The 15572-nt window shown below is 39.6% G+C and overlaps 1 protein-coding gene across 1 annotated transcript; it reads right to left on the reverse strand.

Moving 5' to 3' along the window:
• Positions 1-4708: 4708 nt before the first annotated feature.
• Positions 4709-13800, reverse strand: LOC136959305 (serine/threonine-protein kinase OSR1-like). Its single transcript, XM_067253606.1, has 18 exons — positions 13594-13800; positions 12782-12894; positions 12160-12268; positions 10984-11125; positions 9673-9728; positions 9401-9510; positions 9210-9311; positions 8909-9042; positions 8722-8770; positions 8567-8632; positions 8251-8373; positions 7966-8001; positions 7627-7758; positions 7480-7535; positions 7318-7370; positions 7117-7185; positions 6914-6978; positions 4709-6774 (listed from the first exon to the last, which is right to left on the reverse strand). The coding sequence occupies exons 1-18, from the start codon at positions 13661-13663 to the stop codon at positions 6700-6702; spliced, it is 1560 nt and encodes a 519-aa protein (XP_067109707.1). The 5' UTR covers positions 13664-13800; the 3' UTR covers positions 4709-6699.
• Positions 13801-15572: the final 1772 nt, after the last annotated feature.

Genomic DNA, 15572 nt, shown 5'->3' on the forward strand with positions numbered 1-15572 from the left:
TGAAAAAGCACTAGAAAGACAGAGGGGAGTCCCAGTAGTATCTATAAAAAATAAAATTAATGTTTAACCACACAACAATGATTCAGCAGATTACTTCACATGTCCAACTTTTAGGTCATAAAACATTAGCACCATTGTAAAATGTGTATGTAACCTTTATCTATATTTCAGCTTTCCAGCTAAGAAGGCCATTTTTGGTCTGAAGAATGAATTTAATTGTGAATTGTATACAATATCTTAAACAGTAGAAATGTACATCAACACAGTTTAATATTAGTCAAACCTCCCTACTGTACAGTCTATTCTGACCAAAGCTACAAGCCTATGTGGTTCAAATTATTAGAAAAGCAGAAACATCTATATAATTGTACTTATTGTTAAAGAATGTGACTTACTGTTCAAACAGTATACAAGCGTTATAAAATGTAGTTTTTTTCTCTTCAGGGTTAAAGGTGTAGTACACACAGAGAAATCATGCAATAATGTTGTTGGGTGTCTGTCTTGTGACTCTACAGATATAATTTGCTGACTTTTGTCCTACAGTTACATTACATAACGCTGAACGTAAATCCCAAGGCAACTTGTAATAGACCAGGAGTAGGTTGCTTACACTGTACTGTAGGTAAATACACGTTGTATTGTTCATTCATACTGCCATACATTACTTACTGTTTGGAAGTATGGGGAAACACTTACAAAACCAACACTGAACCTATATTCATCCTTCAAAAGAGAGCCTTAAGAATTGTTAATAAAACCACTTCTAGAGCACCAACTACTCCACTGTTTATTAAATTAAAAGCACTAAAATTCAGAGATATTGTTGACTTCAAAACTGCACAAATTATGTACAAAATAACTAATCAACAGCTATCGAACAGTATTCAAGGGGTTGTTTCAAATGAGAGAGAGCATACATCACTTAAGAGGGACATTTGTATTTAAAAAGAAACTTATGAGAACAAATTCTAAATATCACTGCATCACAACCAAAGGAGTTAATGTATGGAACAGCTGCAGTGAAGAGATGAAATTATGTACAACAAGGAGTAATTTTAAAAGACTATTTAAACTGAATATATTAAATGGATACGAAAAGGACTCGAGGTGATAGTATTGTATACAGGTTCCTTGGTCTACTTATTAAGTCTAGTATGGAGGTGTTATTATTTGATTTGCTATAGATAGACGGAAATGAAGAAGATATATGGAAAATAAAGAAGAAAAGAATGTGAATGTGTATGCATGTATGTATGCATCTGTATCTATGTGAATGCATGGGTTTATGTGAACAGTAGGTAGGTAGATTTACGGTGTATGTAAAGATGTATGTATAAGAGAAGCATCAAATTGTTTCGTATTTAACTAAAGGATAAAGATAGAGAAAGGGGGTAGGACTTGAAAAGTTTGTTATGAACTTCTTCCTACTCCTTTTTGAACATGGGAATTTCTAATTTGAATTACTTACAATAATTTGGGAAGATTATGTTGAGAAGTACATGACCTTATTAAGTTGTCATTTTAATTTTAAATATGTATGCATGTCTGTATATATATATCTTTTATTAGGATTCCTCCGTAAGGAGGAAACCTATTGTTATTGTTAGTTTTATTATTATTATTATTATTATTCTAGTTCCATGGGAGTCAATGGCAGCCCCTAGACCCCTTGGATAACTTTTTGACAAATTTGGCACACTCATTAAGGACAGTTCCTTCTATACCTACACCAAGTTTCATGTATCCCATCAGACCACTCTAGCGCCACCAATGGGTCAAAGTTGGACTTGTGTTTACACACGCAACTTTTGAACCGTATGACTGATTTTCAAAAATGAGGTACCATTGGATTCCCTGGATCAAGACGAGTTCAACGCACCATATGACGTCAATTTCCGGTTATATAGATTTTCCGCTATTTCCGGTTGTATCAAAAACCTTTGAAAGCCTACTCCTCCTACAATTTTTGTCATATCTTCTTCAAAATGACCAGAGATGATCTTCAGACCAAGCCTCACAAAAGTTATCCCATGGCGTTTTGATTTTCTAAACCGTTTGTCCGGCACAGCCAATCAAAATCAGCAAAAAAGTAACCAAACAGGAACTTGGGTCAAATCTCAGCAAATCCTTGAGATATCAACACGTAACTTGGTATGTCACAAGGAAGACACTACAACATGTTACCATGTGCAAAGGCTATTTCATATCTCCAGAAATGGTTGATTTAAAGCAAATTGAATTTATCGCTAACGCAAAAATAATGCTTTACACATCCGCCGGTCAAAAACTGATACTTTGATTCAATCACAAGTTCATATGAAGACTCTTGAGAATGTTTAGTACACAAATCTGAGGAAAAGTTGACTGTAACATGAAAAGTCGATTTGTGGTGAATATTTGAAAAATGCATGCTTGGCTAATTGCTAACGAAATTTTCAATGAAATGTCTCCCCTGCTCTTCAGCGCGCGCGTGCTCCACATTCTCACACACTCAGCCTTTCCCTTGACACACACGCGGGCTTGGCGAGACGCATACACAACATTTCAGGCAATTGTGGGCTGACAAAGCCCCCACTCATTCCTTGGCTTGAAGTGAAGGCCCTTGTGGATCTTGATGGTAATGCATTTTAGAAAAAGTTCTCAAAATCCTGAAACATTGATAGTATTGGCCAGGAGTAACTACCACACCACAAATGACGCACCATTATCCATAGGTGGCGCTACGGCCAAGCCCCAATTGTCTATTTACAAAGTGATGCCATTCTCATCCCATTTGTCCCAAAATTCTGAAATTCAATTAGATATGCCTTATTTCTCACGAGGAACAAAAAAGCCTCAATAACCTATAACGGCCGCCATATTGGATTTTTTTGTACAATAAAGATTTAGGAAACACGTTTTTTCGCTACTTCTATTACAATTTTTGTCCAATCTTCCCCAGAATTGCCAGGTATCATCGTCAGATTAACCCTCACTGAAATCTTCAACAGATTTTTGAATTTCAAAACCGTTTGTCCGGTACAGCCAATCAAAATCGTCAACAGAGCAACCAAACAGGAAGTTGGATCAAATCTCAGCAAATCTTTGAAATATCAACACCAAACTTGGTGTGTCACGTGAAAGACACTACGTCATGTTCCCATGTGAGAAGGCAAATTAATATCTTAAAAAATGATTGAAATAAAGGAAATCTAATTTATTTCTAACGCTAAAATAATGCTTTACACATACGGCAGTCAAAAAACTCTGATTCAATCACAAGTTCATGAAGACTCTTGAGACTGTTTAGTTCACAAATCTCAGAAAAAGTTGACTGTAAGATGAAAAGTTGAATTTTTTTGAATATTTGAAAAATGCATGCTTGGCTAATTGTTAAGGACATTTCGAATGAAATGTCTCCCCTGCTCCTCAGCACGCATGCCCCACATTCTCAAACACTCAGCCTGTCCCTTGACACACGCGCAAGCTTGGCGAGACGCATACACAACATTTCAGGCAATTGTGGGCTGACCAAGCCCCCACTCATTGCTTGGTCTTTAGCAAAGGCCCATGTGGATCTTGATGGTATTGCATTTCCGATTTTGTATGCAATGGTAAAAAGTTCTCAAAATCCTGAAACATTGATAGTATAGGCCAAGAGTAACTACCACACCACAAATGGCCCAATATCACCCATAAGTGACGCTACAGGCCACGCCCTGATACACAAAGATACAAGGCTTTCTGGAATGGGTAGGCTCACCAAGCCCCCTCCCTTCACTCCTTGGCTTGAAATAAAAGCCCTTGTGGATCTTGATGGTATTGCATTTCAGATTTGGTATCCCATTGGTAAGTCTACAGCATGGATGTTTCTATACAGTGACAATTTGTGAAGAATATACATTTTTCAATGGTTCGCAATGTTAGGAGGAATCCGCCATTGCTGCTTGCAGCTATATTTTTATCTTGTTTTTACATTTTAATAAACTTTAATAAACTACTACTACTACTACTAAATAGACATTGCAACGTCACATCTACCTTGTATTTTATTTATTCACATTTCTAGTCTTTGGGATTTAATTCAGTTCCTGATGAGCTTGCCCTCATTAACTGGAAAAGTTTTAGCAAGACATTGAACACTTTTAGATGTTCTATTTAAGTTATAAATCTCTTCTGTGGAGATGGTCCACAAAGAAAATCATCAGGGCAATAAACCAAGTTTGACTGACCGTGATGACTGTTGACATGTGACTGATGTAATGATTTCTGTATAGCTGGTCCTTATAAAGTAGTTAGCTGCAAAGGTAGCGGTATGCTATAGAAGTTGAGATGTGCTTAACTGAATGTCAAGAAAGTTGTCCTGCTGAAGACCAATCATCTTCTCGACATTTAGGACAGAATTCCTCAGCCTACAGTACACCACGGTACAACCTTTATCATTTATACATAAGACGAACGTTACAAACGTCCTCTGTGAAACATTAAACTTTCCATGTTATTTATAGAAGTGGTAAATATTTTACCAGGATATGTGATCTCAAAAGAGCTTTGATCCCTTGTTCTCTTCACCGTTACATAAATGACAAGAACCTATTGATTTAATTTGTTATTTCTTTTTGAAGAGGGCAATTGCAATAGTAGTAATATATTAATTACATGGAAAAAGCAACCAAAAAGAGACTCTGCAATAGCTGAGGGAAATAATTGACTAATTTAGTGAATTCCATCATGTGACTTTATTTATCTGCTTAAAATTATTTTGATATAATCATAGTGTAGACCATTCTCAATTTCCATACATTTAATCATTCCAAAAGGGATCTCATTTGAATGACATCAAGTTCTGAAATACAATGCAAGATTTCAGCACAACATTGTTCAAATAATATAATGAACACATTTGACTTTCACTTATACTTTGTGAAGATACATGTAGCAATGTCAAATATGTATAATAGTTGATTAACAATTGTTATATCTAAATGAAAAGGAGCAACATGAAATTAGTCAAATGGCAAAATAGATAAGCATCATTCACAGACTTAAGAACGAAACAGGTTTTCAGATTGGCTACAAAATAGTTATAGAAGTTTGAACGTTGTCATTGGCCCTCCCCTTCTGTAAAGCATTAATGGAGCTAACATTCTCACACTCATAACCGACCACTGTGTCCAGTATGCCGCTTGTGGTGTCACTTGTTGAAAACTAAGAACAGAAAAGTTGTCACTGTTTCATCTGGAAAACAATAATTTGACAGGTTTAGGTGAAACCATTGCATACAGCATGACATCAAACACACAACACGTGATTACAAGCTCTCTAGTAAACTAAAACAAGCAAGATATTAGATCAATAAGGTGCCAATTTGACATATCGTTTGTGCATGATTACCAACACAATGCTGTATTAGTGACTTTCTAAAATACAAAGGCCAACAGTGGAAAACTCAATATAAAAACGAACAACTCACAGAAGTTCATTTATTTAGGTATTTTACTGGATGAGTTACTGATCAAGTACTTCAGTTGTCTGCCATGATCATTATGTACAACTACATTTCTTTTATTTCCAATATCAGAAATGTATTCAGACACAGTCCATGCCTCCAACTCCCTCTCGAGGTGGATGAGTGATGGTGCACGTTGCATCAGTTGCTGTATCACATCTTGAAATACAATATCGTTAAATACACCACGTATAACAGTACCTGAACTACTACCCATCACACAGCCCTGGCACACCATACAAAAACAAACGTACTGCTAAAATGGGAGTGACAACAGTGACTTCTAGGTGAGTGGAAATGGAGGACTGACTGTAGAGTACCAATGAATAATCCTAAAATGAAAAATGAAAAGTATATCGAAAACAGCAATAGAGGCAATGGTCAAAAGACAATAAAAATAATTGTTGCATAGTCCAAGAAAAGAAACAAAGGTCTCAATCCAAACTGTAATAACCATATCCATGAACACCATAACCCGTCTGAAAGACAGGCAGACTGTTACTGCACTCTGAGCAGAGTGATTACTGCTGTTAAGACAATCCCATATAGTGTATATTCTGTTATGAATTCATCAAACTCTTCAGTGCACAAGTGACCAAACCAGCAAGCAACTGAAGGACTGGGGTTCCCAATTTTATTAGAATAAAGTCTGGAAGTTATTTAACCAATACTTATATGGTAGGTCGTCAAATAGATTTCCAAATAAACTATACACAAGCGGTCTCTTAAAAACAATGGGCTATGTTGTCTGATTCCTAAATGTTAACCACAGAAATGACTATTTCCATCATATCATGCTAGCTAAATCCAAGTCTCTGTTTACGTTGAATAAATTCCAATACTAGTATCAAGATGCTAAATAGCCGTGGCACAACACTTACGTTGTGTGTTCAGTGGCACATTTGATAAAAAGGCCTTTATTGTAATGACTTCCAGTACTGGCAGGAGTTTGCATGGATTGCGCTAATGTATGAAAACAGAAAGAAAGCCCAAGTAGTTGATTGCATCCTCCCATTAACATGCCCGCTGTAAGCTCTTCAAGACTCATGTTTTGTACTGGGCCCTTTCTGAAACAGGTCCACCTGCAGCCAGCAGTCCTGTGGGATGATGACTTAGCTCTTCTCTTTGGCAGTAGTGGTTTCTTGGAATTGAGTACTATGCATCTGTGCAATACCATCTCTTGTTGTCCTTTGTTGTCCGTTGTCTGTGAGTTAACTTATGCTGAGCTGAGCAAATCCCATAAGCTTTACATCATCAGGAATTTCAGACTCATCCAGGCCGGAAGCCTTGAAAGAACAGCAGGGAATAAGGTCGAAAGAGTTAGAGGATTGAGCTCGGAAATGAACACATGTATGTTTGCATCGTTTGATTTTAAATTTTTAAAGGATGCCAGAGAATGGAACATATGAGAATGTCAGAACTTACAAGTTTAAATGTGACATTTTTATTGTTTTGGGGATCATCAACAATTTTCTGCAGATTGGCAGCCACTGCAAACAAGACAGAACACTGATGCGAAAACCTTAAAATACTGTAAGCGTAATCTGTATATCAGCACAAGCAGTATTAAAACAGACAATGTGAGTTTTAAACTTTTTGAAATGTTTGTGTAATTGCTTTCTACTTACCAACAACTAGGTCTTTCCCATCAACCAGCCCTGCAGAAACCAACTCCTGAGAGACCCCATCAGCTGAGTCTAGGGGGTGGGAGAGAGACAACCACATATACTGCTTAGAAATAACACCACATTGAACAGGTAGTTAACTCTCTGACAGTATGCTACTGATCAGAACAGAAGAGTCCGTGTTGACAAGATAAATAAACCCACCTCTGCCTGGCATGAACTCAAACCGAATGTCATTCAGTTCTTTCTTTAAATTCCTGTGGGAGAAAAGTTACATGTTGAGGGCATGACAAAATCACCACCCACCAGACTACACAGGTATGATAGACTTCAACTAAGGACCGTGCAGAGCTGGAAGATACAAACCTCAACCTCAGTACCAGGCTGATAGGAACTTTGAGCGCATTAGGAGCAGCTGGGTCCTATAGTGGCACAAATGGAAAGATTATTACAATGCAGAATCAATAGGGTGTCCAATAGTAGGAGTGTGTGTGTATTTGTGTGTGTGTGTACCTGTGCAGAGGGGACTTGTGAAAGGCTTGCTGTCTGGGTGGTTTCTGCTGGGGCCTGGCTGGTGTCTGAGAGGTCCTTGACTGGACCTGAGGGCTGCAGGAGACCAGAGCTCCCATCTGCAGGGGGGAAGATCTGAGAGGCGCAGTGAACACATCAATGGAGCAAGACAAACCTTCCCCATCCAATATTCTCAGGAAAAATACCCAATTTGAATTTCTTCACTCGAATACAACTGCATGCACAATTCAAGGTGAAGACATCCATGTATTTGTATTAGATCAATCAACATATCAGATCATGTCCACTTAATCAACAGTTACTATGATTCTTTGGACTCACCTCTAAATTTTGAGATCCATCCTTCACTCTGGGTGACTGTAGAATGGGCACGATACAGAGATTGTAAGGATCAAGAAGAACATGCACTGCAAGTAACCCCATTTAAATTAAACATCTCTCGTTCAAACGGTGTTTCCAAAAGACAACAATTAAACATCCTGACAGAAACAAGGGAAGGGCAAGGAGGAAAGGAAGGTAATTACACACATGCATAAATATACCACAGGAGCCACAAATGAGAGAACACATGTTAACCATCACCGGCAGAAGGACCCAGGGCCTCACCCTTAATGCCGCCACAGCAGCCTTCCCTTCTTCACTCTCTTCATCCAGCTCGTCGTCGCTCCACTCCCACTCTCCGTCCTCGGTCTTGTGGAGCCGGCCACTTGAGCCAGGGACCCTTCGCACCTACAGACATGACCCCATTGGTTTAGCAAAACAAGTTCATACACACACACACACACACACACCCTATATGAATACAAATATACTGAACGACTAATCGAAAAGTATGATTTCATGGTGTATTTTAATCAGCCATTGGTAAAAAGTAATGAAACTGAGTAAACTGTAAACTGAGTATCCTAATAGGTTCTTGAACCTTTTTCGATCGGTCGGTTATCGTTGGCCCCTTCTGAAGCAGCTTCTCCTCCAAGTACTCATTACTCTGCACGGAACAGAGAGAAAACGTTATGAAAGCTGAAAGGAGACAAAATGTTTGACGTCATCAAGGGTCTTCGGTGTTACCAACATTACCTTTGCTTTAGTGAAAAACTTGTGCTTCAGAAGTTCAGCAGCTGTTGGCCTGAAGGACAGCATGAGACACACAGCACTGTTTAGCCCTTATGCCCCGGAGCACATGCTCAAGAGGTTCAGTTTACCAGGTAAACATGAACATATGAGGGCTGACCAAGGTTAGTGGGTGGTGTGTGTGGATGGTCACCTTTTCTCCGGGTCCTTCTGTAAACACAGAGAGATCATCTTTCTGAAGGACTTGCCATACTTCTTCACCATCTCCTTGTCTGTGATGCCCGTCTCCAGAGAGGGGGGGTCATTCTGCAGGGTCAGCATCAACACCTGAACACAGTCACATGGGTGTAAGATCACAAGAACACCAACACTTACATTTATGTTTCCATAGGAACAAAACTTTATTGAATTATTCAATCAAAACAATTCCAAATTGTCCAAAGTGGGTATGTGTCAATTTTATTTCCACCTAATATTCAAGTTACTATGGTTACCTTCATGGGTGGGTATTTATGATAAGGCGCGGCTCCTGTGGCCAGTTCGATGGCGGTTATCCCGAAGCTCCAGATATCTGCTTTGTAGTCATAACCCCTGACCTGTGGATAGTGTATATTCGTCATGTGAGGAAAACAAATCACTGAAGTGAAAACAGACAGATCAGAGAGGATTCTGGGGAGGCACCAACCTGCTCCATCACCTCCGGGGCCATCCAGCAAGGAGTTCCAACAAACGTCTTTCGCACCTTGTTCCTGGTCATGTCACCTCCGGCTGCTAGAAAGGCACTCACACCAAAATCTGAGGAAAAAGGGGATGGAGACCGAAAACAAACAACATTAACCTGAAGCGCGTCAGTAGATGTTGCAAATGATATTAGAAGAGAATCAATGGGAATGTTGAAAAACTAATTCTATACCATGATTCGAGAGTAAAGAGACAGGGGATTGGTTGTGACCATACCTGCAATTTGCACCGACCCATCGTCTCCAAGCAGAATGTTTCCTGCCTTCAGATCCCTGAGCACAGATCAAATATATAGATGACTTGCATCAAAAAAAAAATAATGTAAGCCTGACAATCAAATCACACAACAAATGAAGGGTGCACCGACAATATCACACAAAGCTTAGACAAATAAAGAATGCACAAACAATATCACACAAACCTTCAACAAACAAACTAAACAAGCGAACAAAAGTTCCTTTCCCCCAACTGGTCCAACTTGTATACAAATGAATAGCTCCTTTCGGACCATGGATCTAGCCTGTTAAATCTAACCCTCTCGGGAACTGGATCTCCTCCTAAACCTCCTCTTGTTTGCATACACTGACGAACCACGGCTGAAGTGGAAGAGTGGATTATCTCTCCAGCAGAGCTCCGCCACAAGCATGAGCTGATCTCTGAACGCCCTTCACTCTGCTCACATGGACGTAATCAAGTTAACCAGGCATCTGATCTCAATCTGCAGCAACTCTGACCTGCTTTGATGTACTGTACCACTGAGCGACTAGGACACTCCACTTTAAGTCCATTCCAAAAGGATCATCAAGACTACAGTACAAGCCCCTTTATATAGCACACTTAACACATGTTCACCCATATCTAACAGGTACAACCATGTTTGAATTGTGGTCGTAGTTAAAAAAACGCTACAGGAATAGTGTATTATATCATAAACACAATAAGTCATACTGGTAACACCACAGCACTGCCAGGAAAACCTGTTTTACTCCTGTAGTGTATTCCTGAGGAGGATATGTTATGTAAAACCAGCCTCTTCAATAATGCACCACCAAGTATGAAATATTAAAGATACAAGGACAACGTTCAAGCCAGGAGTTCAAACTGGAGCAATGTTAAAACTGTAGTAAAGTTAACCATGAATGGCAACTTGATTGAGTTAAATGAAAGGGAATCTTTCTTTTACTTTAACTGTCTTGTGTACTCAAGTAAGCAGGCAACCACAACGCCTCATCTGAGAGAATATGGACAGAAAGTACGGACTGGGATAATCCATCTGAATTTGAAATGCCATTTCAAAATGCAATCTGATTAAAAAGCCAAGTTGATGCTAGCCCTACCGGTACAAAACACTTAACAATAATATGAACTGTAGTGGATTCCTTAATATACTGTTTTGCCTATTTTCAACAACGAAAAATTATTTTAACCCCCCAATTATTTTACCCCCCCAAAACAATATATAAAGAGTTAAGAATCTTACATATAATATGACAACCCAACTTGTGCTCCCTTTCTCCCCAGCCCTACCTGTGAATCTGTCCGTTCTTGTGAAGGTACTCCAGGCCCTCCAGTACCTCTCTCAGAATGGTGGCAATGCTGGACTCATCCAGCACCCCATTCTTGTGTTCCCCACGGGAGATGATATGCTTGATGATGTCCAACACCGAGCCTGAGTCGGAACAAAGAGGGACCAAATTCATGGGAAGCTTTTAATCATTTATTGTGTGTGTGCTTGTGGAAGAAAAGCAAACAATAATTTTAAAAAAGCGAGTAATAGGCAATGTAAGGAGTTGTTAGCTGGAGAAGCTAACAGACTAGGAAAATATGCGTTCTCTCTTTCCTGGGCAATGCATGCCATGGAGAGGCAGTCTTCAAGCCAAGACGAGAGAAAATTCAGCAAATTCTTCATCACTGCTACCAGCATTCTAGCATATGGCCTAGGACAAGCTAGGTACACCAGACTGGTCACTAGGCTCAAATTTCATTCGACTCTTATGTGCCTCTCTTGTATGGTAATCACATGACGACTGGATCAGCCTCAAATCTGAACCACCTATCTTAATTTACCACATCTGCTAGCTACATGCAGTGTTTCCCCTAGGATTCTTTTCAGGGGGCGGCGGCCCAGAATGTTGCCTCCAATTCATTTTCATTGGAGGTCACGTGACAGGCCTCGCAAGGCAGTGTGAGATACCTGGCAGCACGAGCAGGCTGCTGAGCAACAGACTATTCTCTGCGTTTATTAGGGCGTTTGTAGACAAGCAATGCCAGTACGTTGCCTGTCAAAACGACACTAGCTTGCATTGCAACGTTGCACAAACGTTTTGTCTCAACTTTGGAGGCGACAAGCAAGAAACGAAAGTATGTGTGAAAACAGCTTTATCTGGCGCCTCAGATAACATATATATATGTATAGCTGTATATATATTTTGTCATATTTTTAGGGGGGCAGCAGGTCGTTTTGGGGGGGGGCAGGCTGACCCTCCAAACAATCGTAGGGGAAACACAGAGTAGGGCCAATGGTTCTTATATCCTATATATATATATACTATATATATATATATATATATATATACACACATCTTTGTGGATGGAGAATCTAGTGGAACAAACTACATATATGTAGTTTGTTCCACTAGATTCTCCATCCACAAAGGCAAGCTTTGGACTTGGAGCAGACATAACCTTGGGAACAGTACTTACCACCACTTAGCAGCTTCATGACCAACCATAGCTCATCCTTCACTACAAAGGAGGTGTAGTAGGAAACAATGTTCGGGTGATGGCACTGACTCATAGCTTGAATCTCTTTCTGCAGGGAGTAAAAGAGTTGGGATCACAGAAAAGGCTAATAAGCGGAAGAATGCATAGCATGGAATAATGAAAGTCTTGACAAATTCACAACAAATAATGGTCAGTCCCATGGCCTTTTAACCACACATTTAAACAATCTTCCTAGTCATCCTGTTTGGGCTGAGCTAACTTAATTCAGCTCTGCCCATGTGCTGAAGGGTGAGAAGGAGAGATCTGGGTTATGTCACCACTATTCCAGAACCAAAAGAGCATTAATTGAAGCAACAATGCTGGGTGCATCCAGGGCCAGTTACATGAGGGCTGAACAGCACTATGGTGTTAGTGTCCAGCTGTTGGACTGACCAAGTCTGATTAAACTGATAGATCTTCTACTGCAGTCTCACCTATGCTGTCCTTTACAGTTAGGCTAGACGAGACATGGTTTGTACTGGTAGACAAGTTGCTGAAATCTAAAAGGAGTCTGGACTTGTGTGCCCCCTTCAATGTTTATTAGATTTCTGCAGTATTTTACCAGGAGCTCATCCATGCTGGTCTGACATTTCTCCAGGTTGATGCGCTTGATGGCCACTCTCTCCTTTCTTGGCTCACAGTAGGCTGCCTGCACCACAGCTGTGGCACCACTCCCTAGGATCACAAAGGGAGGAGGGAAGGTGTTAGGGGTAGGAACTCACGCAGAACAATAACTTTTAACACAGCCCAAGTGACTCTTAACTCATAAAGGTCCGTGTACTTTTAAAACGATGGTTATTACTTTTGCTGTCATTCCTCATGAGGGACACGTTAATTAGCTAACGTTAGCTGTATAGCACAGATCTTGGTTCACAAATGCAATAATGTCCAAACACATATTGTGACCTTTTGATAATCACTTAAAACAAGCTAATCCGGACTGAAAGCATGCATGACTCACTAAGCCATATCATGCCTCCAGCAAAAGAGCACCACCCATTTCGGCACTTCACCCTTCAGCCTGCGTGCTCTGTTAGCTCGTGTAGATGGTTATTGCTAGCTACTGGTAGCTAGCTAGTCAGCAAATTGTTAAAGTGTTTTTCTAAACATCGAAAGGAAGCAAACGCGCAAATTAATTTACATTACTGCCATCCATAGACCATTAAAGACGAGTCTATGAAAATAGTGATGCCCGTTCCATGTTACTTTATACAATGTCAGCGAGATAGTTACTAATGGCCTGCTGAAGCTGCTACAAATTAGCTAACTAGCTAGCTAGCCAGCTGGCAGTTGGGTTGAGACAGAGAGAAGCATAGGAAGAGATTCAGATGGTTAGCTAGCTAGCTCTAGCTAGCTACTGTACGGTGTACTCACCTATCACCTCATTGAGAACATAGTCATCCTTATTGATGGACCATGGTTGAGTACTTTGGTCCTCTGCCATTGCTTCGTTGTAGATTTACACTGTAAGCAGTGTTATCTTAAACAATGTTGGTTGTTTTTCTTGACAAATTGCGTTATAATCTCTCCATTCGGGTTCGCGGACGTTAGCTTGCTAGCTAGCTAGTTCGCTTTGACAGTTCCTGCTGCTTCTGTCAACACTTGACGGGCGCCTCGCGCATATGCGTATGTAACAGCAGTAGGACTTCAACTTTCGCCATCTTGTGTGTGGCAGTCAGTGCACTTGAAGCCTTGTGTTAAGAATGGAAGACACAAAATCAAGTGTCTTGCATGTACGATGCCATTTGAATGTGCCTAGTTTGATCTTTCAGAGGTGCCAAAATGCCTGAAAGTCCTCTTTGTGAATGAGACGTCCAGACCTTTGGCTTAGATTGGACAAAAGCTGTTTTTAATTTGATTAAAGTTGAATTCCAGGCTTAAACTTCGATATTTATTAACTTCAAAATCCATTCTTGTGATGTTCTTGAATTTATTTTAAAGGACTTGTTTCAATATGGAAATAACTGTCCCATTTTCTTGTCTTTGTAAAGACATGTCAAAAAATGTCTGTAGGGAATAGTTGTTTTGGAATCAAACTAATGTTCAATGATCCAATATTTGTTTCTTCTAGCATGTATTTTCAGCGCCAGTCATGTTATTAACTACTGAATAATTTGAGTCATCTCTTCTTTTTCTTTGAAAAGGTCTGGACACTTATTGTACTCTTGACTAATGGTACAACATATTGCATGACAAATATGTAGTGTAGGCCATCTAAAAACAATATTCATACCAACATGATCACCAAAAATAAGAGTGTTTTCAATGAAAGGGAAGGCTCTCCTCCCTTTGCAGTATTTCAAATGAGAGTGACTCTGAAGGAGATTTAGATTCCAGCGTTTTCAGACAGGTAAGGTGTTAAACAGGTAAGGTGCATAATGCAGTACTGATGTTGAAACTTGCACAACTGCAGATGGTATTTATGACATTATACATACGTAATGTTTCTAGTCATGCTGTTTCTTGTCTGCCATGGAAAACTTGGAGGTGCAATACTAAAACGATGATGTGTTATTTTGATTAGATTCAACTACTGGGTTTTTAATTGTGCTTAATAAATAATTAATCACTGCTATTACAACTAAACCCCAATAATACACCACCGTTTCCCTGCTTCTTCCCTTTCTCTGGACCTGCAATATGATGGATTTGGAGAACAAAAACACTTCCCGGAAGCACTAACTGATGCTGTATTCAAGGTCACTCATCCCTCTGCTGACTCTGCGCTGGAGTTAAGCCAGACCTAAAAGGAAACTGCTGAGGGTTACCATTACCCCAGAGACCGGCCTGTTATATGTTCCTGATTTAAACTACTGTACAGTACACATGGTAATTAAAAAAAAGAGACGGAAATCAAAGACTTCCTGTTGTAACCCTAACCCATTTTCCTGTGAGAACCTCAAAGGGTCTTCTGAAATGAGATCTTTTTTAAATCTATGCCTGGATTCTGTCAAGATTCGAAGAGATTTATTTCTTCATCCAAAAAGTAATGGTGCTCTGTGTTATCCCTCTTTAATTCAAAGTAGGATGATAGAGCTGTTGACCATTGCCAATTACCAACTAACCATCTTGTACTGCTTTATTACTTACCCAATTCTGGCTCGTGGGGCAAATTTTATTGCACTAATGAAAAACATATTTGAAAGAAAATATATGGCTCATTAATTTTTTTCAGGTAGGAGTGTTTGTTCAAAATCAAATTAAGTGAGGAAGCAGTTTGACACGGTCAAGTAGCCTAAGACAAGTTTAACCTGTGACATCACATCAACAACTCATAGGCTTGTCAAACCGGTGTTGAAGCATAGAGGAGTGGCTGCTGAGCTTAAACAAATTTGCCCTAAAAGAGGCAGCAC

This window comes from Osmerus mordax, chromosome 16 (genome assembly GCF_038355195.1).
Source record: "Osmerus mordax isolate fOsmMor3 chromosome 16, fOsmMor3.pri, whole genome shotgun sequence".
In the NCBI taxonomy this organism is placed as follows: domain Eukaryota; kingdom Metazoa; phylum Chordata; class Actinopteri; order Osmeriformes; family Osmeridae; genus Osmerus; species Osmerus mordax.